At 40.8% G+C, this 16,597-nt stretch overlaps 1 protein-coding gene across 3 annotated transcripts in view; it reads left to right on the top strand.

The window, feature by feature from the left end:
- Positions 1 to 16,597, top strand: part of LOC306886288 (dual E2 ubiquitin-conjugating enzyme/E3 ubiquitin-protein ligase BIRC6-like) — a 115,166-nt gene that overhangs the window by 41,010 nt on the left and 57,559 nt on the right. For 2 of the 3 annotated variants that reach the window (XM_079443269.1, XM_079443267.1), the window contains exons 24-53: positions 1 to 57; positions 148 to 450; positions 711 to 810; positions 1,736 to 1,950; positions 2,052 to 2,260; positions 2,391 to 2,737; positions 2,868 to 3,087; positions 3,188 to 3,324; positions 3,408 to 3,545; positions 3,875 to 4,005; positions 4,110 to 4,241; positions 4,359 to 4,574; positions 5,129 to 5,312; positions 5,401 to 5,601; positions 6,005 to 6,138; positions 6,720 to 6,879; positions 6,975 to 7,091; positions 7,469 to 7,626; positions 7,760 to 7,886; positions 8,332 to 8,442; positions 8,659 to 8,789; positions 8,883 to 9,010; positions 9,110 to 9,675; positions 10,533 to 10,708; positions 10,880 to 10,976; positions 11,061 to 11,255; positions 11,360 to 11,560; positions 11,701 to 11,980; positions 12,085 to 12,341; positions 12,531 to 12,639. The exon at positions 1 to 57 is cut by the window's left edge and continues 131 nt beyond it. In XM_079443269.1, coding sequence (XP_079299395.1) covers positions 1 to 57; positions 148 to 450; positions 711 to 810; positions 1,736 to 1,950; positions 2,052 to 2,260; positions 2,391 to 2,737; positions 2,868 to 3,087; positions 3,188 to 3,324; positions 3,408 to 3,545; positions 3,875 to 4,005; positions 4,110 to 4,241; positions 4,359 to 4,574; positions 5,129 to 5,312; positions 5,401 to 5,601; positions 6,005 to 6,138; positions 6,720 to 6,879; positions 6,975 to 7,091; positions 7,469 to 7,626; positions 7,760 to 7,886; positions 8,332 to 8,442; positions 8,659 to 8,789; positions 8,883 to 9,010; positions 9,110 to 9,675; positions 10,533 to 10,708; positions 10,880 to 10,976; positions 11,061 to 11,255; positions 11,360 to 11,560; positions 11,701 to 11,980; positions 12,085 to 12,341; positions 12,531 to 12,639 — 5,537 coding nt within the window. The remainder of the gene's footprint in view (positions 58 to 147; positions 451 to 710; positions 811 to 1,735; positions 1,951 to 2,051; positions 2,261 to 2,390; positions 2,738 to 2,867; positions 3,088 to 3,187; positions 3,325 to 3,407; positions 3,546 to 3,874; positions 4,006 to 4,109; positions 4,242 to 4,358; positions 4,575 to 5,128; positions 5,313 to 5,400; positions 5,602 to 6,004; positions 6,139 to 6,719; positions 6,880 to 6,974; positions 7,092 to 7,468; positions 7,627 to 7,759; positions 7,887 to 8,331; positions 8,443 to 8,658; positions 8,790 to 8,882; positions 9,011 to 9,109; positions 9,676 to 10,532; positions 10,709 to 10,879; positions 10,977 to 11,060; positions 11,256 to 11,359; positions 11,561 to 11,700; positions 11,981 to 12,084; positions 12,342 to 12,530; positions 12,640 to 16,597) is intronic. The other variant, XM_079443268.1, reaches the window with a different exon arrangement.

Here is a 16,597-nt window from a genome sequence, read left to right as displayed (position 1 = left end):
CAGCAGCTCCAAGTTCTTCAGGAGAAGCAGCAACAGCTTCTAAAACTTCAGCAGCAGGTCAGACATGAATATATTCTTCATTCATTTTATTCTCAATGTCTTAATTCAGTACTTTTACTTTATGTAATTGGTTATCTTATGAAACAGAAGGCCAAACTGGAGGCCAAACTTCACCAGACCACCTCAGCAGCCACTGCAGGATCAGGCGTTGTCAACTCTGTGCCATCCAACTCGTCCTCTGCCCCAGGCTTCTTCATTCACCCCTCTGACGTCATCCCACCCACTCCGAAAACTACACCGCTGTTCATGACGCCTCCTCTCACCCCACCGAATGAGGCAGTGTCCGCAGCTATTAGTGTGGAATTGGCTCAGCTCTTCCCAGGATCCGTCATTGATCCTCCACCTGTGAACCTTTCAGCACAGAATAAAAACACACAGAAAGCCAAACCAGTAAGTTCTGAAAACCTCCTTATGCTTATATATTCATACTGTTTAAATTATTATTATTTAACAGTGTTTAATTTTCTGTCATCAAATGTACTCCAGAATGAATTTTGTGGCAAATTTGTGCATAATAGCAGAGGCTAATATGTAAGGTAGCATAAAAGATATATTATTTTCCTGGAAGGGGCCGTGCATTGTATGTTTGCCTTCTCTGATTGAACTTGTGGGTTGCGTTCAGCTAATATGTGTGTGTGTTGTCATTGCAGAACCCCATAGGAAGTGGCCTGGCATTGGCAATCTCACAAGCCTCTCACTTTCTACAGCCTCCACCACATCAGTCCATAATAATCGAACGAATGCATTCAGGTACTTCACATTAGCCCTCAAACTAGAGCAGTGATTCTCAACCAGTGGTCAGGGCCCACTGAGAGCCCCAGCAAACTTCCAAGGGTGACTTAATTAAAATGCTAAACACAAAAAAAAAACAAAATATATATATATATATATATATATATATATATATATATATATATATATATATATATATATATATATATATATATATATATATATATATATATATATATATATATATATATATTTATTTATTTATTTATTTATTTATTTATTTATTTATTTATATATAAAAAAAAAAAAAACTGGAATCATATTTGATTCCCCCCTCAGTAACTATTGGTTCTCAACCAGATTGACTCCAAGGCCTGCAAATGTTTGCAGCATTGTACTGTTATTGTAAAAATACCCAGGAAGTGGCGTCATAGTCTCATGGGCAGCGTGCCGGCAAATATCTCCGTTGCACTTCGGGGATCCCGAGTTCAATTCCCCGCTCGCTGACCTTTCCCTGTCCCGTCCTCCTTTTTCTGTCCCACTTTGCTTCCTGTCTACATACTGTCCTATCATAATGAAGATAAAAATGCCAAAAATAAGATTTACAGTTGTTTATACAAACGACTTTTCCAAGTTTAGAAATCACACTTTTAAAAATCTCACTTGGCTTTCTCATATATCCAGTTTATTCAAGAAAGTAAATTATAATAAATACCTTGGTTTTGTGTTGTTTTCAATCAAGTTTTGTCTTTGTTAAAACTTTTTGAGTCATTTTGAGGCCCTCTTAGAAGTTTGCTAAGGCCCCCAAATGAGACCTGGCTTCCTGGTTGATAATCCTCATACTGAATCCTCACTCTGTGAGATACATTTGTTATATGTTTTGGTTTGCCAACGTCTTTTGATTGTGTGATCTTTGACGTAAAGACTGAATGTCTCTTTGTAGGTGCAAGGCGGTTTGTGACTCTAGATTTCGGCCGGCCAGTGTTGCTGACAGATGCACTGATCCCCACATGCGCTGACTTGGCCTCCCTTTCCATCGACATTTGGACTCTCGGGGAGGAGGTGGATGGAAGGCGGATCGTGGTCGCCACAGATATCAGCACACACTCGCTGATTCTACACGACTTGCTGCCTCCTCCTGTCTGCAGATTCATGAAGGTTTATACATGTTTAGCATAATCAAATGTGCACAGCTAAAAGCTTTAGCGCTGAGAATGTCATTTTGAATAATCATCACTCTCTCTGTGCCCCTCCCCCAGATCACTGTGATTGGTCGATACGGCAGCACTAATGCCCGGGCAAAAATCCCATTGGGTTTCTATTATGGCCACACCTATATCCTGCCATGGGAAAGTGAACTGAAGCTGATGCATGACCCTCTGAGGGGAGAGAGCGAAGCTGCCAGTCAGCCAGATCTGGATCAACATTTGTCAATGATGGTGGCCCTGCAGGAAGACATTCAGTGCAGGTCAGTGAGGCTGCCATTGGCATTCAATATTTTAAATGAGCTACCACTGGCGTTTACTACCATTCAAAATTTGGGGGACAGCAAGATTTTATTTTGAAAGATATTAATTAAATATGGTGATCCCTTATAGGTATAATCTGGCCTGTCATCGACTTGAGACGCTACTTCAGAACATCGACCTGCCACCTCTTAACAGTGCTAATAATGCACAGTACTTCCTGCGCAAGCCCGATAAAGCAGTTGAAGAGGATTCCCGTGTTTTCTCTGCCTACCAAGACTGCATTCAGCTCCAGTTGCAGCTCAACCTGGCTCACCACGCTGTCCAGAGGTTGCGCGTGTCTCTGGGAGCCACCCGGAAACACCTGCCCGAGAGCTGCGACCCCAGAGAGCTGGTCCAGAACTCTTCTACGGAGCAGCTCCGAACTATCATCAGATACCTACTGGACACACTGCTCAGCCTGCTGCACTGCTGTAATGGTGAGGGAGGCAACCGTTCCCAACACCACCTCACTTTAAAAAAAAAAAATTACATTACATTTGAATTGACATTTTTATATTTCTTTAGTTTAAATGTCAGAATGAATGTTTCCCTCTCTCTCTCGCTCAGGTCACTCTGTGCCCTCAGTGTTGCAGAACACATTTCACGCCCAGACCTGTGAGGAGCTCTTTAAGCAGCTGTGCATCAGCGGAACTCCTAAGATCCGTCTGCATGCTGGTCTGCTGCTGGTGCAGCTGTGTGGAGGTGAGAGGTGGTGGGGCCAGTTCCTGTCCAACGTCCTGCAGGAGCTCTACAACTCCGAGCAGCTTCTCATCTTCCCTCAGGACAGGTAACACAAACAACACACTCTTGCAGAAGTTGTATAACATTACCAGAACTATTCCTAAGGATACTCAGACCTCCTTATGTCCGTCTTTTCGTTTCCTCAGGGTGTTTATGTTGCTGTCCTGTATCGGCCAAAGATCTTTGAATAACAGTGGGGTTCTCGAGGGTTTGTTGAACCTTCTGGACACACTGTTATCTCCTCTGCAACAGACTAGTGCAGCACAGCCCCGTAGGACAGAAGGTGCGTGTTTTAAAATGAGATTTTTATGTAATACGCATCTACGTGTGTTTATGGTTATGTTACAGATTTGTGTGTGTTTATAGGTGTGTTGGATATCCCCATGATCAGCTGGGTGGTCATGCTGGTTTCTCGACTGCTCGACTATGTGGCCAGTGTGGAAGATGAAGCCACTGCAGCTAAGAAACCTCTAGGGACTAAAGACAGAGAAAGGTCTTTTACAGGTAAAATTATTAAGCTTGATCAAGTATTACAACTGAAAATCCACTGTTTTTGTAGTTGGTAAGATTTTTAAAATAGTTCTTATGATCTAATGTTTCTTCAGTGTTTCTAAAGTCTGTTACGCTCACCAAGACACTATTTATTAGTAGAAAATATTAGTAGTAATATTCTAAAATATTAACATCTCTTGTATAAATTGCTTTACTGTCACTTTTGATTAATATAATGTGTCCCTGCTGAATAAAAATATGAATTTCTTTAAAAAAAAAAAAAGAAAAAGTGACCCCAAATTTTTTAACTGTAATGCGCATCCTCTTTCCAATCATACCAGGGAACCAGTGGAGTTTCATAAACAACAGTCTGCAGTCTCAGAACTCAAGCAGATCCGCCAAAGGCAACAACAGCAGTTTAGATCGTCTATATTCACGCAAGATCCGCAAACAGCTAGTCCACCATAAACAGGTACATGTGTCTCGCACAAGCATCCTATACTTATATATCTGCACTTGAAATCTTTTCCTTATTACTTATAGTGTGGATATTGATCAATTCTCCATTCACTGCAGCAGTTGAATTTATTGAAAGCCAAACAGAAGGCTTTAGTAGAGCAAATCGAGAAAGAGAAAATTCAGAGCAACAAAAGCTCCTCCTACAAGCTGCTGGTGGAACAGGCCAAACTCAAACAAGCCACGTCCAAGGTGAGAAGCCACGTCCACGTCCTTGTTCATTAGGGGTTGGTGTGGAACAACATTTGGTGAAAAAGTAGCCTTTGAACAGATTGTAACATTTACCCTGTGGTTCTTTTTTTCCCCCAGCACTTTAAAGATCTGATCCGTTTGAGGCGGACAGCCGAATGGCCACGCTCCACTTTGGACTCAGAGGCATCTGTGGCAAAAGAGACCCCTGAGGTGGAGCTCCTGCCCTTCACGCTGTCTCATGAGCACTGCATCTGCGTCGTCCAGAAGCTCGCTCTCTTCCTCCTCTCCATGGACTTCACCTGTCACGCAGACCTGCTGCTGTTCGTCTGCAAGGTGCAACATACTTTTCCACATACAGGAAGAAAAAAAAAAGTGCTTGTTTTGAAAGCTATTGAATTTTGATACAGTACCATTCAGAAGTTTTGGGGTCTATTAAATTTAAAAAAAAAAAATTCAAAGTTGTTTCCTGTGCTTACCAAGAATGCATTTATTTGATCAAAAATACAGTAAGAGAGCAATATTGTGAAATATTACAATTTAAATTGCTTTTTAATGAGTTCTTTAAATGTTTAATTTATTTCTGCTACTCCAGTCTTCATTGTCACATGATGCTTTAGAAATCATTCTAATATGCTGATTTTGTGCTCAAGAAACATTTCTTATTATTATTAGTGTTAAAAACCGTTTGATATGTTCGTGGAAACATAAAGTAGAAACACGATAAAAGTTTTCCCTGTCATTTTTGATCAATTTAATGCACCTTTGCTGAATAAAAGTATTAAGTTCTTTTAAAAAAAAAAATCTTCCTGATTTCAAACTTTTGGACGATAATGTTTGTTATAGACCATATCTATCTTAAATGTTTGAAATCTCATCCACCTGCTCAGGTATTGGCCAGAATAGCAAATGCAACAAGACCCACAATTCATCTGTGTGAGGTGGTTTCAGAACAGCAGCTGGAGAGGTTACTGCTGCTACTGGTGGGAACGGACTTTAACCGCGGCGACATCTCATGGGGTGGAGCCTGGGCCCAGTACTCGCTCACCTGCATGCTGCAGGACATCCTTGCAGGTGTGTGTTTTAGGTTTGAAAAGATGTTCTCAGCGATCCACAGACTGTTATTCATGTTTTATATTTAGATGTTGTAATCTGTTTGCAGGAGAGCTGTTGTCTCCAGTGTGTGTGGATGGGATGGAGGGGGCGGGGGCTGATGAGGCCGGGGCAGCCTCTTCCTCTGTAGTGGTGGATTCCGATGACTCACTCCCCCAGCCGACCCCCATGCCACTGGTGGAGACCATCGATGAGCCTCTGGGACCCGATATCATCGCAGGTACACCCGGGACATCCTCTGTGTTCCAAAGTGCGTTGGTAATCCCGCCCGAATAGCACATCACCTCACACGGACCCTCACCTTTCTTTTGTTTCTGATGTTTGTTTGTTTGTTTTCCTCTCTCTTAGATGCATGTGTATTTTTTTGTGTTTGCTTCTTTGTAAAATGTAATAGAGATATAATGCAGTGGACAGGAGGTTGGAACAGTGCAGATGATTTTGACTCTATGCATGAAAAACCTGTAGCTGCTGGTCATTTAATCATTGGTTTAAATTTGTCATCTCATTCAAAATTGGTCAACGATCCACTGTTCTGGCACCCTGTCTTTCTAAGAGGAGTTTGATGGCTGGACGTCCTAAAGAAGGCTGTCTGTGTAGTTGCTTCTCTTGGTACGCTGCTCTTGCAATATTAAACGTCTTTTCGTTGCCCAAAGGTGCTCCTCCACTGTCATCTTTGGAAAAAGATAAAGACATTGACTTTGACTTGCTACAAGACTTGATGGATGTTGATATTGATCCTTTAGATATTGATTTGGAAAAAGATCCACTCGCCGCCAAGGTTTTTAAGGTATGGACCTCGTTCTCTTTATCTTTCCCTTTTTTGTCTTTCAGCATTTGGGGTGTAATGGTTAACATTTTTCACCGTTCTGGGGTAACTGTTTTATTTTAGCACATTTCTAGGGTATGGGCTGTGTTAACCCATATGTTAACCTATGGACTTTGTCATTTTCTTTTCAAAAAGCCCTTATTACCACAATTCCTTGAAAATCCAGCACACTGTTTACAGACATTTACATTGTGAAATGTCTTAAAGTACAGTGATTTAGAAACATTGAAAATAACCATAATTACTATTGAAAGCAAACACATTATAATTCACACACAGCATTTATTCTCGTTGTTAAATGGTATAAACATGTATAAAGAACTGTGGGAAGTGAACCGTACAATTAACTGTTTCACCCCTATACTGCATGTATTGTGTAATCAGAGATTAGTAGTTAAAGTTTGATTGTATGATGTACATAAAGCCAGTGTTTTAACCCCTTTTCCAGTAAAGTATTTTTCAGTTTTTCTCAGAGACGAGTATCTGAGATTGTTTTTTTTGTTGTTTTTTTTTTCTTTTCTTTTTTATGTTCTCCCTTGCAGCCGATCAGCAGTACCTGGTACGATTACTGGGGTGCTGACTACGGCTCTTACAGTTATAACCCCTACACAGGGGGTGTGGGCATACCCGTGTCCAAACCCCCTGCGGCTGCCACAACAGAGAAGCCTGGATCTCAGAACCTCTCAGTGTCTGTCTCTCAGGGTGAGAAGTAAAATAAATCAATAAAATAAAACGTATATAAAATAAAAGTATAATAATAAAATGTTAGTGCTAAAGTACCTACATTTTTATCTCAGCACTGGATGCTCGACTGGAGGTGGGATTAGAACAGCAGGCAGAACTCATGCTGAAGATGATGGCAACACTGGAGGCAGATGCAATATTGCAGGCGCTAACATCCACATCTCCATCTGGTACACACACAAAAGCATGTGCACAGGGTTCCTACGGTAAAGGAAAATCTGGCCATATCAAGGAAATTATTTTTATTGTTTTATTATTTATGTATTATTTCCAGCATTGTAAAAGTTAAATAGTGTTTAATGAGCATACATTTTTCAATTTCAGACTCGGTTCTAAAACATTTATTTTTGCAGAAATTTATCATTATGAGCTTTACAATTTAAAAACAAAAACAAATTTAAATCAGATTTTCTCTGGTAATTACAAATAATTGGTAAAGTAAATATTACTGGTGTAACGGTGTGGGAACCCTGTGTTTTTCTTTTTTTCTGAAATTATTTAACTAGTATCGTCCTTTCTCCTCATCTTTTTCCCACTTCTGTTTCAGTGGCCCAGTCTGCAAATGGGACAGACGACTCTCTTTTGCGTGGGGGCTTCCACAGCTCTCCCCCCAACAGCAGTCTGATGGTTCAACCCTCTTCCATCCCCATGTTAAGCACCTGCTTCAACAAACTCTTCTCTTTATTGCAAGTGCATCATGTTCAGGTACGGGCAAAGTGTGGTTTTGTCACTAGCAGTTACTGAGTTTGCCCTAAAATCTAAATTCTGGAATTATTTTTTTACATAAAGTTATTAGAAGTTACACAATCACACCATCGTTAACTCTTTGTCTGTCTAGTTGGAGTCTTTGCTGCAGCTGTGGTTGACTCTGAGTTTGAGTTCCTGCTCTGGAGGTTCAGAGGAGAGCGGCTCAGACATCTTCCTCTTTAATGCCAGCAGAGTGCCCACAATCCCCCTTAACCAAGGTGTGACATTCACCAAATGATAGAACACTTTGATCTGAGGATATTAACTTATTTTTTTGAGGAGCTTGGACCGCTGATGGCAAAGTTTCTGCAGGATCTTAAATTGAACAGTTGGTTTTATGCGTTACTACAAATCAGATTAGGTTTATTCTGACTGATGAAAATTTGTACAAAAATTTGAAAATGTGAAGTGAGCAGTATTTGTAACATCTCATATTTTGATTAGCTACGTACCAAGAAAACTGTGCAAAAACAAAATGCAATAAAAAAGAGACTTATTTTTAAAAACATTAACTTAAAACAAATAAATGCATAAGAAAAAAAAAGAAGACAATGAGGGGGGAGTTCACTGCTAAAAATGAGCAAGAGAAACTGGAGATCACTCATTAAGTTCAGTGTGGATTTTGTAATGCCTATAATTGACTATAATTCTTGTCTCTCTCAGCCTCCATCAGCAGTTTCCTGTCAGTGCTGGCCTGGTACCCCAACACTTCTCTGAGAATATGGTGTCTTGTCTTGCACAGTCTCACCCTTATGACCAATATGCCTGCTTGTAGTGAGTATCTAAATGGCCAAGCCTGGCTTTGTTCCTGAGATGTTTGGGTGTTCCCACAGGGAGACCTGCATTTCTATATATGTGGGTTTTCTCTTCGGGAATCCCGCCAGTTCAGCAGATCTGTGTTGTGTTGCCCCTCCACAACTTTATGAACGCAAACAGTCTGGTGACACTTTCAGATTAACTCCGCTGATAATGTGTATATTGCATCTGCAGCCTCCAGCAGTGGGATGGGTGTGCAGGAGAGCACAGCCCAGCAGATGGTGTCTGACCCCACACTTGTGCACGTGCTTGTGCGCTTCCTCTCTGGAGGAAACCCTCATGGCACCAGCCAGCACAGCTCACAGGTATTGAGCTTAATGAAGAGTATACGCATGACTGGTTTCATGATAACATATTTGGAAAATGCCTCACGTACTCCTCTCCATCTTTCTTTCCAGGTTGGCCCCACTGCAACACAAGCCTTGCAGGAATTTTTAACCAGGTTGCAGGTGCACCTGTCCTCCACATGTCCACAGATGTTCAGCGAATTTCTGCTTAAACTGTTGCACATCCTGTCTACGGAGAGGTAGATGATTAATTCAACATTTATGTAATTAAACTGGTGCTTGTTAAACATTAGTGCTTGTTTTAAATCATTTTATTTGTTTTTTTCATCTGCTTTTAGGGGTCCATTCCAGTCTGGTCAGGGTCCATTAGATGCACAGGTGAAGCTTTTGGAGTTCACCCTGGAGCAGAACTTTGAGGTGGTTTCTGTGACCACCATCTTGGCTGTCATTGAATCGATCACTTTTCTGGTTCACCACTACATCACCTGTTCAGATAAGGTGGTCTCACGCAGCGGTTCTGACAGTTCTGTGGGCGCTCGTGCCTGTTTCGGCGGTCTGTTCGCCAATATCATCCGCCCTGGCGATGCTAAGGCTGTGTGTGGCGAGACCACACGGGACCAGCTGATGTTTGACCTCCTGAAGCTGGTCAATGCTTTGGTGATGCTGCCGCTGTCAGGTGATCGGGAGTTCAGTGGGAGGCTGCCTCCAGCTGGTGGAGCCACTGACAGTGTGTCTGATGAAGAAAAAGTGTGTGGAAGCAAAGAGTGTGGGGCGGCGGGCACAGCGCAGCACCAGGGACCAGCTGCGGGTGTGGCAGACCTGGTTTTGGCCAATCAGCAGATTATGAGTCAGATCTTGTCGGCACTGGGGCAGTGCAACAGCAGCGCCATGGCCATGATAATTGGTATGGAAATGTATTTTAAATTAATAAAAAGTAAAATGTTATATTGTAACATTTAGTGCTGGGCAATGATTAATCGCATCCAAAATAAGTTTTTGTTTATATAAAATGTGTGTGTACTGTGTATATTTGTTATGTGTGTGTGTGTGTGTGTGTGTGTGTATATACAAAGAAACAATTTTCCAAATATTTACATGTTTATATTTATATTATATATAAATATATTTCATATATTAACAAAATGTTTCTTAAATATATACATGCATCTATGTGTATTTATATATAAATAATAAATATACACAGTACACATGCATATTATGTGCACAAAAACTTTTATTTTGGATGCGATTAATCACGATTAATCATTGATTAATCACGATTAATCATTGACCAGCACTAATTATATTATATATTTCATATACATTATATTACTGTTCAAAAGTTTTTTTTTTTGTTTTTTTTAAGAAATTAATTATTTTGTTTAGCAAGGACTCATTTAATCTAATCTAAGGTGATCATACAGACGTTTATAATGTCACAAAGGATTTTAATAATATTTCACAATATTACTGTTTTTTTTTATCAATTAAATACAGCTTTGGTGAGAAAAAGAGACTTATTTCAAAAAACATTTTAAAAATCTTTAATAGAATGTGTATACATTTTTAGGTTTATTTTAGTTGTTTTTGCCTATATTATGATAGGAAAGTTGTAGAGCTGATGGGAAGCGAAGTGTGAGAGAGAGGGGGGCAGGATCGGGAAACGTCCTCAAGCCGGCATTTGAACTCGGGACACCACACTGCCCACAAATGCTATCGGTGCCAACAAATTTTAATGCATTTTTTTTCCTCTCTTTCTAGGTGCTAGTGGGCTCCATCTAACCAAACATGAGAACTTTCATGGTGGGTTGGATGCCATCTCGGTGGGCGATGGCCTCTTCACCATCCTGACCACTTTGAGTAAGAGAGCCACATCCGTCCAGGTCATGCTGCAGCCCATTCTCACCTACATGGCCTGTGGCTATATGGGCCGACAGGTAAGACTCTGAAACTGAGACCACAGAACGGTCAATAGTCTATTCTAGTATGTTATGGACTGGGGGAAAAAACACATCAAATAATTTTCACATTCTTGAATACCGATATACAATATGTAAAGATGTCATTGCATCTTGTCAGTGTTAAGTGCTTTTATTTATTTTTTACAGGGATCTCTATCAACATGTCAGCTCTCTGAGCCTTTACTGTGGTTTATTTTGAGAGTGCTTGACACCAGCGAGGCTTTGAAAGCCTTCCATGACATGGGTATGCCAACACTAACACTTTCTAAAGAGATAAAACTCTGGTTGAGCTGGTCTGTATGCTCTGACTCTGTGTGTGCGCATTTAGGTGGCGTGCAGCTCATCTGTAACAACATGGTCACCAGCACACGAGCCATCGTGAACACTGCACGCAGCATGGTTTCCACTATCATGAAGTTTCTGGACTCTGGGCCTGGTAAAGCAGCAGATGGCAGCTTGAAAGCACGAGTGCTTACCTCAGAACCAGACAACGCAGAAGGATTGCACAACTTCGCCCCTCTTGGTACAGCAAGCGTGCTTTGAGTCATAAGCCCCGTCTTTTCATATAAACGTCTGTTTAAGTATTAAAATGCATTTATATTCATAGTTTATGCTGTTCCCTTGCAGGCACCATCACCTCTAGCAGTCCCACAGCACAGCCAGCGGAAGTGCTGCTGCAGGCCACACCCCCACATCGACGGGCCCGTTCTGCCGCTTGGTCCTACATATTCCTTCCTGAAGAGGCCTGGTGTGATCTCACAATCCACCTGCCCGCTGCCGTTCTGCTCAAGGAGATTCACATACAGCCTCACCTGGCATCCCTTGCTAGTGAGTGTGCACACACTATGCAATATTATTGGTCCCCACTTGACACAGCTGTGTGTTATATTTAGCCCATATATGAAGCTTTTTATACTAGTAAGGACTATCCTAAAATCTTTTTAAAAGTTCTTCTCTTTCTTTCCCAGCATGTCCATCATCAGTGTCAGTGGAGATCAGTGCAGATGGTGTAAACATGCTTCCCCTGTCGACCCCAGTCATCACTAGCGGTCTCACGTACATTAAATTCCAGCTGGTAAAGGCAGAGGTGGCGTCTGCCTTGTGTTTAAGGTTGCACCGGCCGCGGGATGCCAGCACACTGGGCCTCTCCCAGATTAAACTATTGGGCCTGACTGCTTTTGGAAACACTTCTTCTGCCACTGTAAACAATCCTTTCCTGCCCTCTGAGGACCAGGTCTCTAAAACCAGGTATTGGAAATCATTTGAAACATCTAAAATAATTGTAGTAGTTTTATTTCCTGTTTCAAGCCTCTAACGTTATATTATCTAATTTTTCTTTCTTTATTTCTCAGCATTGGCTGGTTACGGTTGCTGCATCATTGCTTGACTCATGTTTCTGATCTGGAGGCCATGATGGCCAGTGCTGCTGCTCCCACGGCAAACCTCCTGCAGACCTGTGCTGCCCTCCTCATGTCCCCATACTGCGGGATGCACTCGCCCAATATTGAGGCGGTGCTGGTGAAAATCGGCCTGCAGTCCACACGCATAGGCCTCAAACTCATTGACATCTTGCTGCGTAACTGTGCTGCTTCTGGCACTGATTTGGCCAGTAAGACTATAAAGATTGTTTCTCATTACTGCTTAACTGCTATACTCGAATGTCAAGCAATATCAGACTGATTTGTGTGATGTGTAAATTCAGAGACTTTGAGTTTGTTCATCCCTTTAATGATCTGAGATCATGATTTTGTTGGGTTCTCGTTTTTATCTGATTGGTGGTTTTGTTTTTTTGTTGTAGATCTAAACAGTCCGCTGCTCTTTGGGAGGTTAAATGGCCTGTCATCAGACTCAACTATAGATATCCTCTACCAGCTGGGCACCACTCAGGACCCCGGTACCAAAGACAGGTCTGTTCTTTACAACATAACGGAAAATTCAACCATAAAGCTTCCTAATCGAGCTTGTTTGAAGTGTTCATAGTTTGATCCGGAGATTTTTTGCAGAGTCAATTTTATATATGTGGATTCTCTATACCTGTGGGTCACAAAGCTGAGTGTTTTTTTTTTTGTTTTTGTTTTTTTCCTTTTTATTTGTTTTTACTTCTGTAGTATGGGAGACCCTATCAGATGTAAGAAAAATCATGCTTTGATAAATTTGATAAATCAAAATTGAGATGCAAAGTCATAATTTTGAAACCAATTCATTATAAGGCAAGTTTATTTATATAGCACATTTCATACTCCATGGTAATTCAAAGTGCTTTACATAAAAGCAAGTAAAATAATAAAAAATAAGAAGTATATGACGTACAAGTTATGACATACAAAGTTGACAGTTTTGTTGTAATTGACGTTTTGTCATGACAACTTAGTATCTTTTAAGACCCACAAAATTTTGAGTTGTCATAGTCAAAATTCTGAGATAAAAAGTAAAGTTACTTTTTTTTTCCCCCATAATCTTAGGTTTTTTCTTGTGGGTAGAAATGGCCTTCCATATATACAGTAATATGTAATTTTGTGTGTGTGTGTATATTAGTGATGCGCGGATGGGCTAAAACGTCACCTGAATCCGCAGCTTCAAATAAATTATCCAACCGCCCACACTTACATTTTTGTCTGATTTAGATAACCGCACCGATCTTCACATTCAGGGTTCGTATGGTCATGAAAAACCCGGAAAAGTCATGGAATTTTAAAACGCAAATTTACAGGCCTGGAAAGTTTTGGAAAAATAAATAAACCCAGAAAATTTTAGAAAAGTCATGGAAATCTATTTCACAATCCTCTGTATAGTCGAATTATGTTTAATTAGGTCCTGAATTTCGGTGCGGGATTGCACATTGGCTATATCGCATTACTCATTCCCGCAGCTTTCAACTTTAAAATGAGGGAAATTACTGCAAAACATTTATTCAATATAGCGTATAGGTTAGATGAGTAAAAAAAACACACAAACCATCAGATCAAATCAGTCATTGAAAACAGCGTGAGTGATTCAGCTGTACTGCGTCTTCTCCCTTTGCCCTTCTCTTCACATCGGCGCATCTAGAGCTGCACGCTGTGATACAAGACTTTAGCTCGCGTTTTGGTACGGTTGACAGAATTGTCAATTTCCTAATCGGTCATTGTTGCATCGTCACAAAAGTGTATTATTTTCACATCTTTTTAAGCTTTTCGATACTCGCGCGCTCCAGAGGCGCTTTTCTGTGCACTCACGGTCACATCCAAATCGCGCTCTGCGAATACCAAATTGAGTTTGCAAGCAAATCTTGTTTGCGCTTAAGTGGCCAAATACAGACAAAATGACGCCAAAATGGTCATCCTGGCGAGTATCCTCATGAGCACTAGTCGGTTTTGTCTTAAGCTAATGTAAACAGTTACGAAAGAAAATGTGTGTGTGTGTGTATATATATACATATACATATACACATATATATACATGCATACGTACACACATACATACACACACACACACAAATTGACATTTAGTCATTTAGCAGATGCTTTTATCCAAAGCAACTTACAAATGAGGACAATGGAAGCAATTTAAATCAACAAAAGAGCAATGATATGCAAGTGCTATGACAAGTCTCAGTTAGCATAACGCAGTACACGTAGCAATATATATACACGTGTGTGTGTGTGTGTATATACACTCACCTGTCACTTTATTAGGTACACCTGTTCAATTGCTAGGTAACACAAATTGCCAATCAGCCAATCACATGGCAGCAACTCAATGCATTTAGGCATCTAGATGTGGTGAAGATGACTTGAAGTTCAAACCGAGCATCAGAATGGGGAAGAAATGGGATTTAAGTGACTTTGAACGTGGAATGGTTATTGGTGCCAGATGGGCTTGTCTGAGTATTTCAAAAACTGCTGATCTACTGGGATTTTCACGCACAACCATCTCTAGGGTTTACAGAGAATGGTCCGAAAAAGAGAAAATATCCAGTGAGCGGCAGTTGTGTAGATGAAAATGCCTTGTTGATGTCAGAGGAGAATGGGCAGACTGGTTAGAGATGATAGAAAGGCAACAGTAACTCAAATAACCACTCGTTACAACCAAGGTATGCAAAATACCATCTCTGAACGCACAACACGTTGAACCCTGAAGCAGATGGGCTACAGCAGCAGAAGACCACACCGGGTGCAGCTCTTGTCAGCTAAGAACAGGAAACGGAGGCTACAATTCACACAGGCTCACCAAAATTGGACAATAGAAGATTGGAAAAACGTTGCCTGGTCTGATGAGTCTCGATTTCTGCTGCGACATTCAGATGGTAGGGTCAGAATTTGTCGTAAAGAACATGAAAGCATGGATCCATCCTGCCTTGTTTCAACGGTTCAGGCTGGTGGTGATGGTGTAATGGTGTGGGGGATATTTTCTTGGCACACTTTGGGCCCCTTAGTACCAATTGAGCATTGTTTAAACGCCACAGCCTACCTGAGTATTGTTGCTGACCATGTACATCCCTTTATGGCTACAGTGTACCCATCTTCTGATGGCTACTTCCAGCAGGATAATGCACCATGTCACAAAGCTCAAATCATCTCGGACTGGTTTCTTGAACATGACAATGAGTTCAATTTACTCAAATGGCCTCCACAGTCACCAGATCTCAATCCAATAAGAGCACCTTTGGGATGTGGTGGAACGGGAGATTCGTATCATGGATGTGCAGCCGACAACTCTGCAGCAACTGCATGATGCTATCATGTCAATATGGACCAATATCTTTGAGGAATGTTTCCAACACCTTGTTGAATCTATGCCACAAAGAATTAAGGCAGTTCTGAAGGCAAAAAGGGGTCCAACCCGGTACTAGCAAGGTGTACCTAATAAAGTGGCCAGTGAGTGTATATTAGGGCTGTCAATCGATTAAAATATTTAATCGCGATTAATCACATGATTGTCATGAGTTAACTCGTGATTAATCGCAACTTAATCGCACATTTTTATTTGTTCTAAATGTACCTTAAATTGATACTTTTCAAGTTTTTAAATACTCTAATCAACATGGGCATGGACAAATATGGATGCTTTATGCAAATGTATGTTTATTATTATTGAAACCATAGGCAACATAGAGCATGAAGACTAGACATGTTTCAAAGGTCATAGATGTTTTCAAATAACTTTTTCATGTCTATTAGACGCATGAAAAAAGAAATACCAGGTTCCCATTACTTCTCTGTCTTTGCACTGAGCAATTTACTTACACAAACCTGTTTACATTTTTGCACGACAGGGCAGCTCACTTCTTCTGAACAAGCAAAATGTACATTTGTTATTTATTATTACATTTGTTTGCCTCTCTGTGCCCGCATACTGTATTCTGAAGCAGCTAAATTCTCAATAAAGCTGTTTTCATTTATATATTTTACTCTTTCTGTTGTCAGACAACTGAATGAATATGAAATAGCGATTGAAACGCGACTCATTCAGACTACATAACCAGCTCTCCCTTCCAAGATGTTAATCTGCACAAAAATCCTGATAATCAAGCCGTCGTCTGATGAAATCAAATACACATAAGCTAAATTCTTATGTGAATTTAGCACATAAGCTAAATTCTCAACATAATATCTGTGATTAACTAAAAGCGCTGCTCCTCTCCGCCGCTCGCCGAACAGAGCAGACGCACAGAGAGAGAAAGAAAGGGGTGTGTGCGCGTGCTGGGACAGCAAGAGTTCGCGCGGTTGTACCAACAGTCTCAGAAACTAAATAAGGTTTGAGTGCTTTTTTGAAGGAAAAAAAAAGTCGCTAAGTTGGCAACACTGTGCATCTCCATTTCTCCAACTACGGGCTAGGCCACGGGTCAAACAGTAAATGCACGCTGCATTAATCATGCGCTAATAA

The sequence above is a fragment of the Barbus barbus genome (genome assembly GCF_936440315.1).
Source record: "Barbus barbus genome assembly, chromosome: 20".
In the NCBI taxonomy this organism is placed as follows: Eukaryota; Metazoa; Chordata; class Actinopteri; order Cypriniformes; family Cyprinidae; genus Barbus; species Barbus barbus.
The sequence above is the reverse complement of the archived record's forward strand: the minus strand, read 5'-3'. Positions and strand labels throughout refer to the sequence as shown.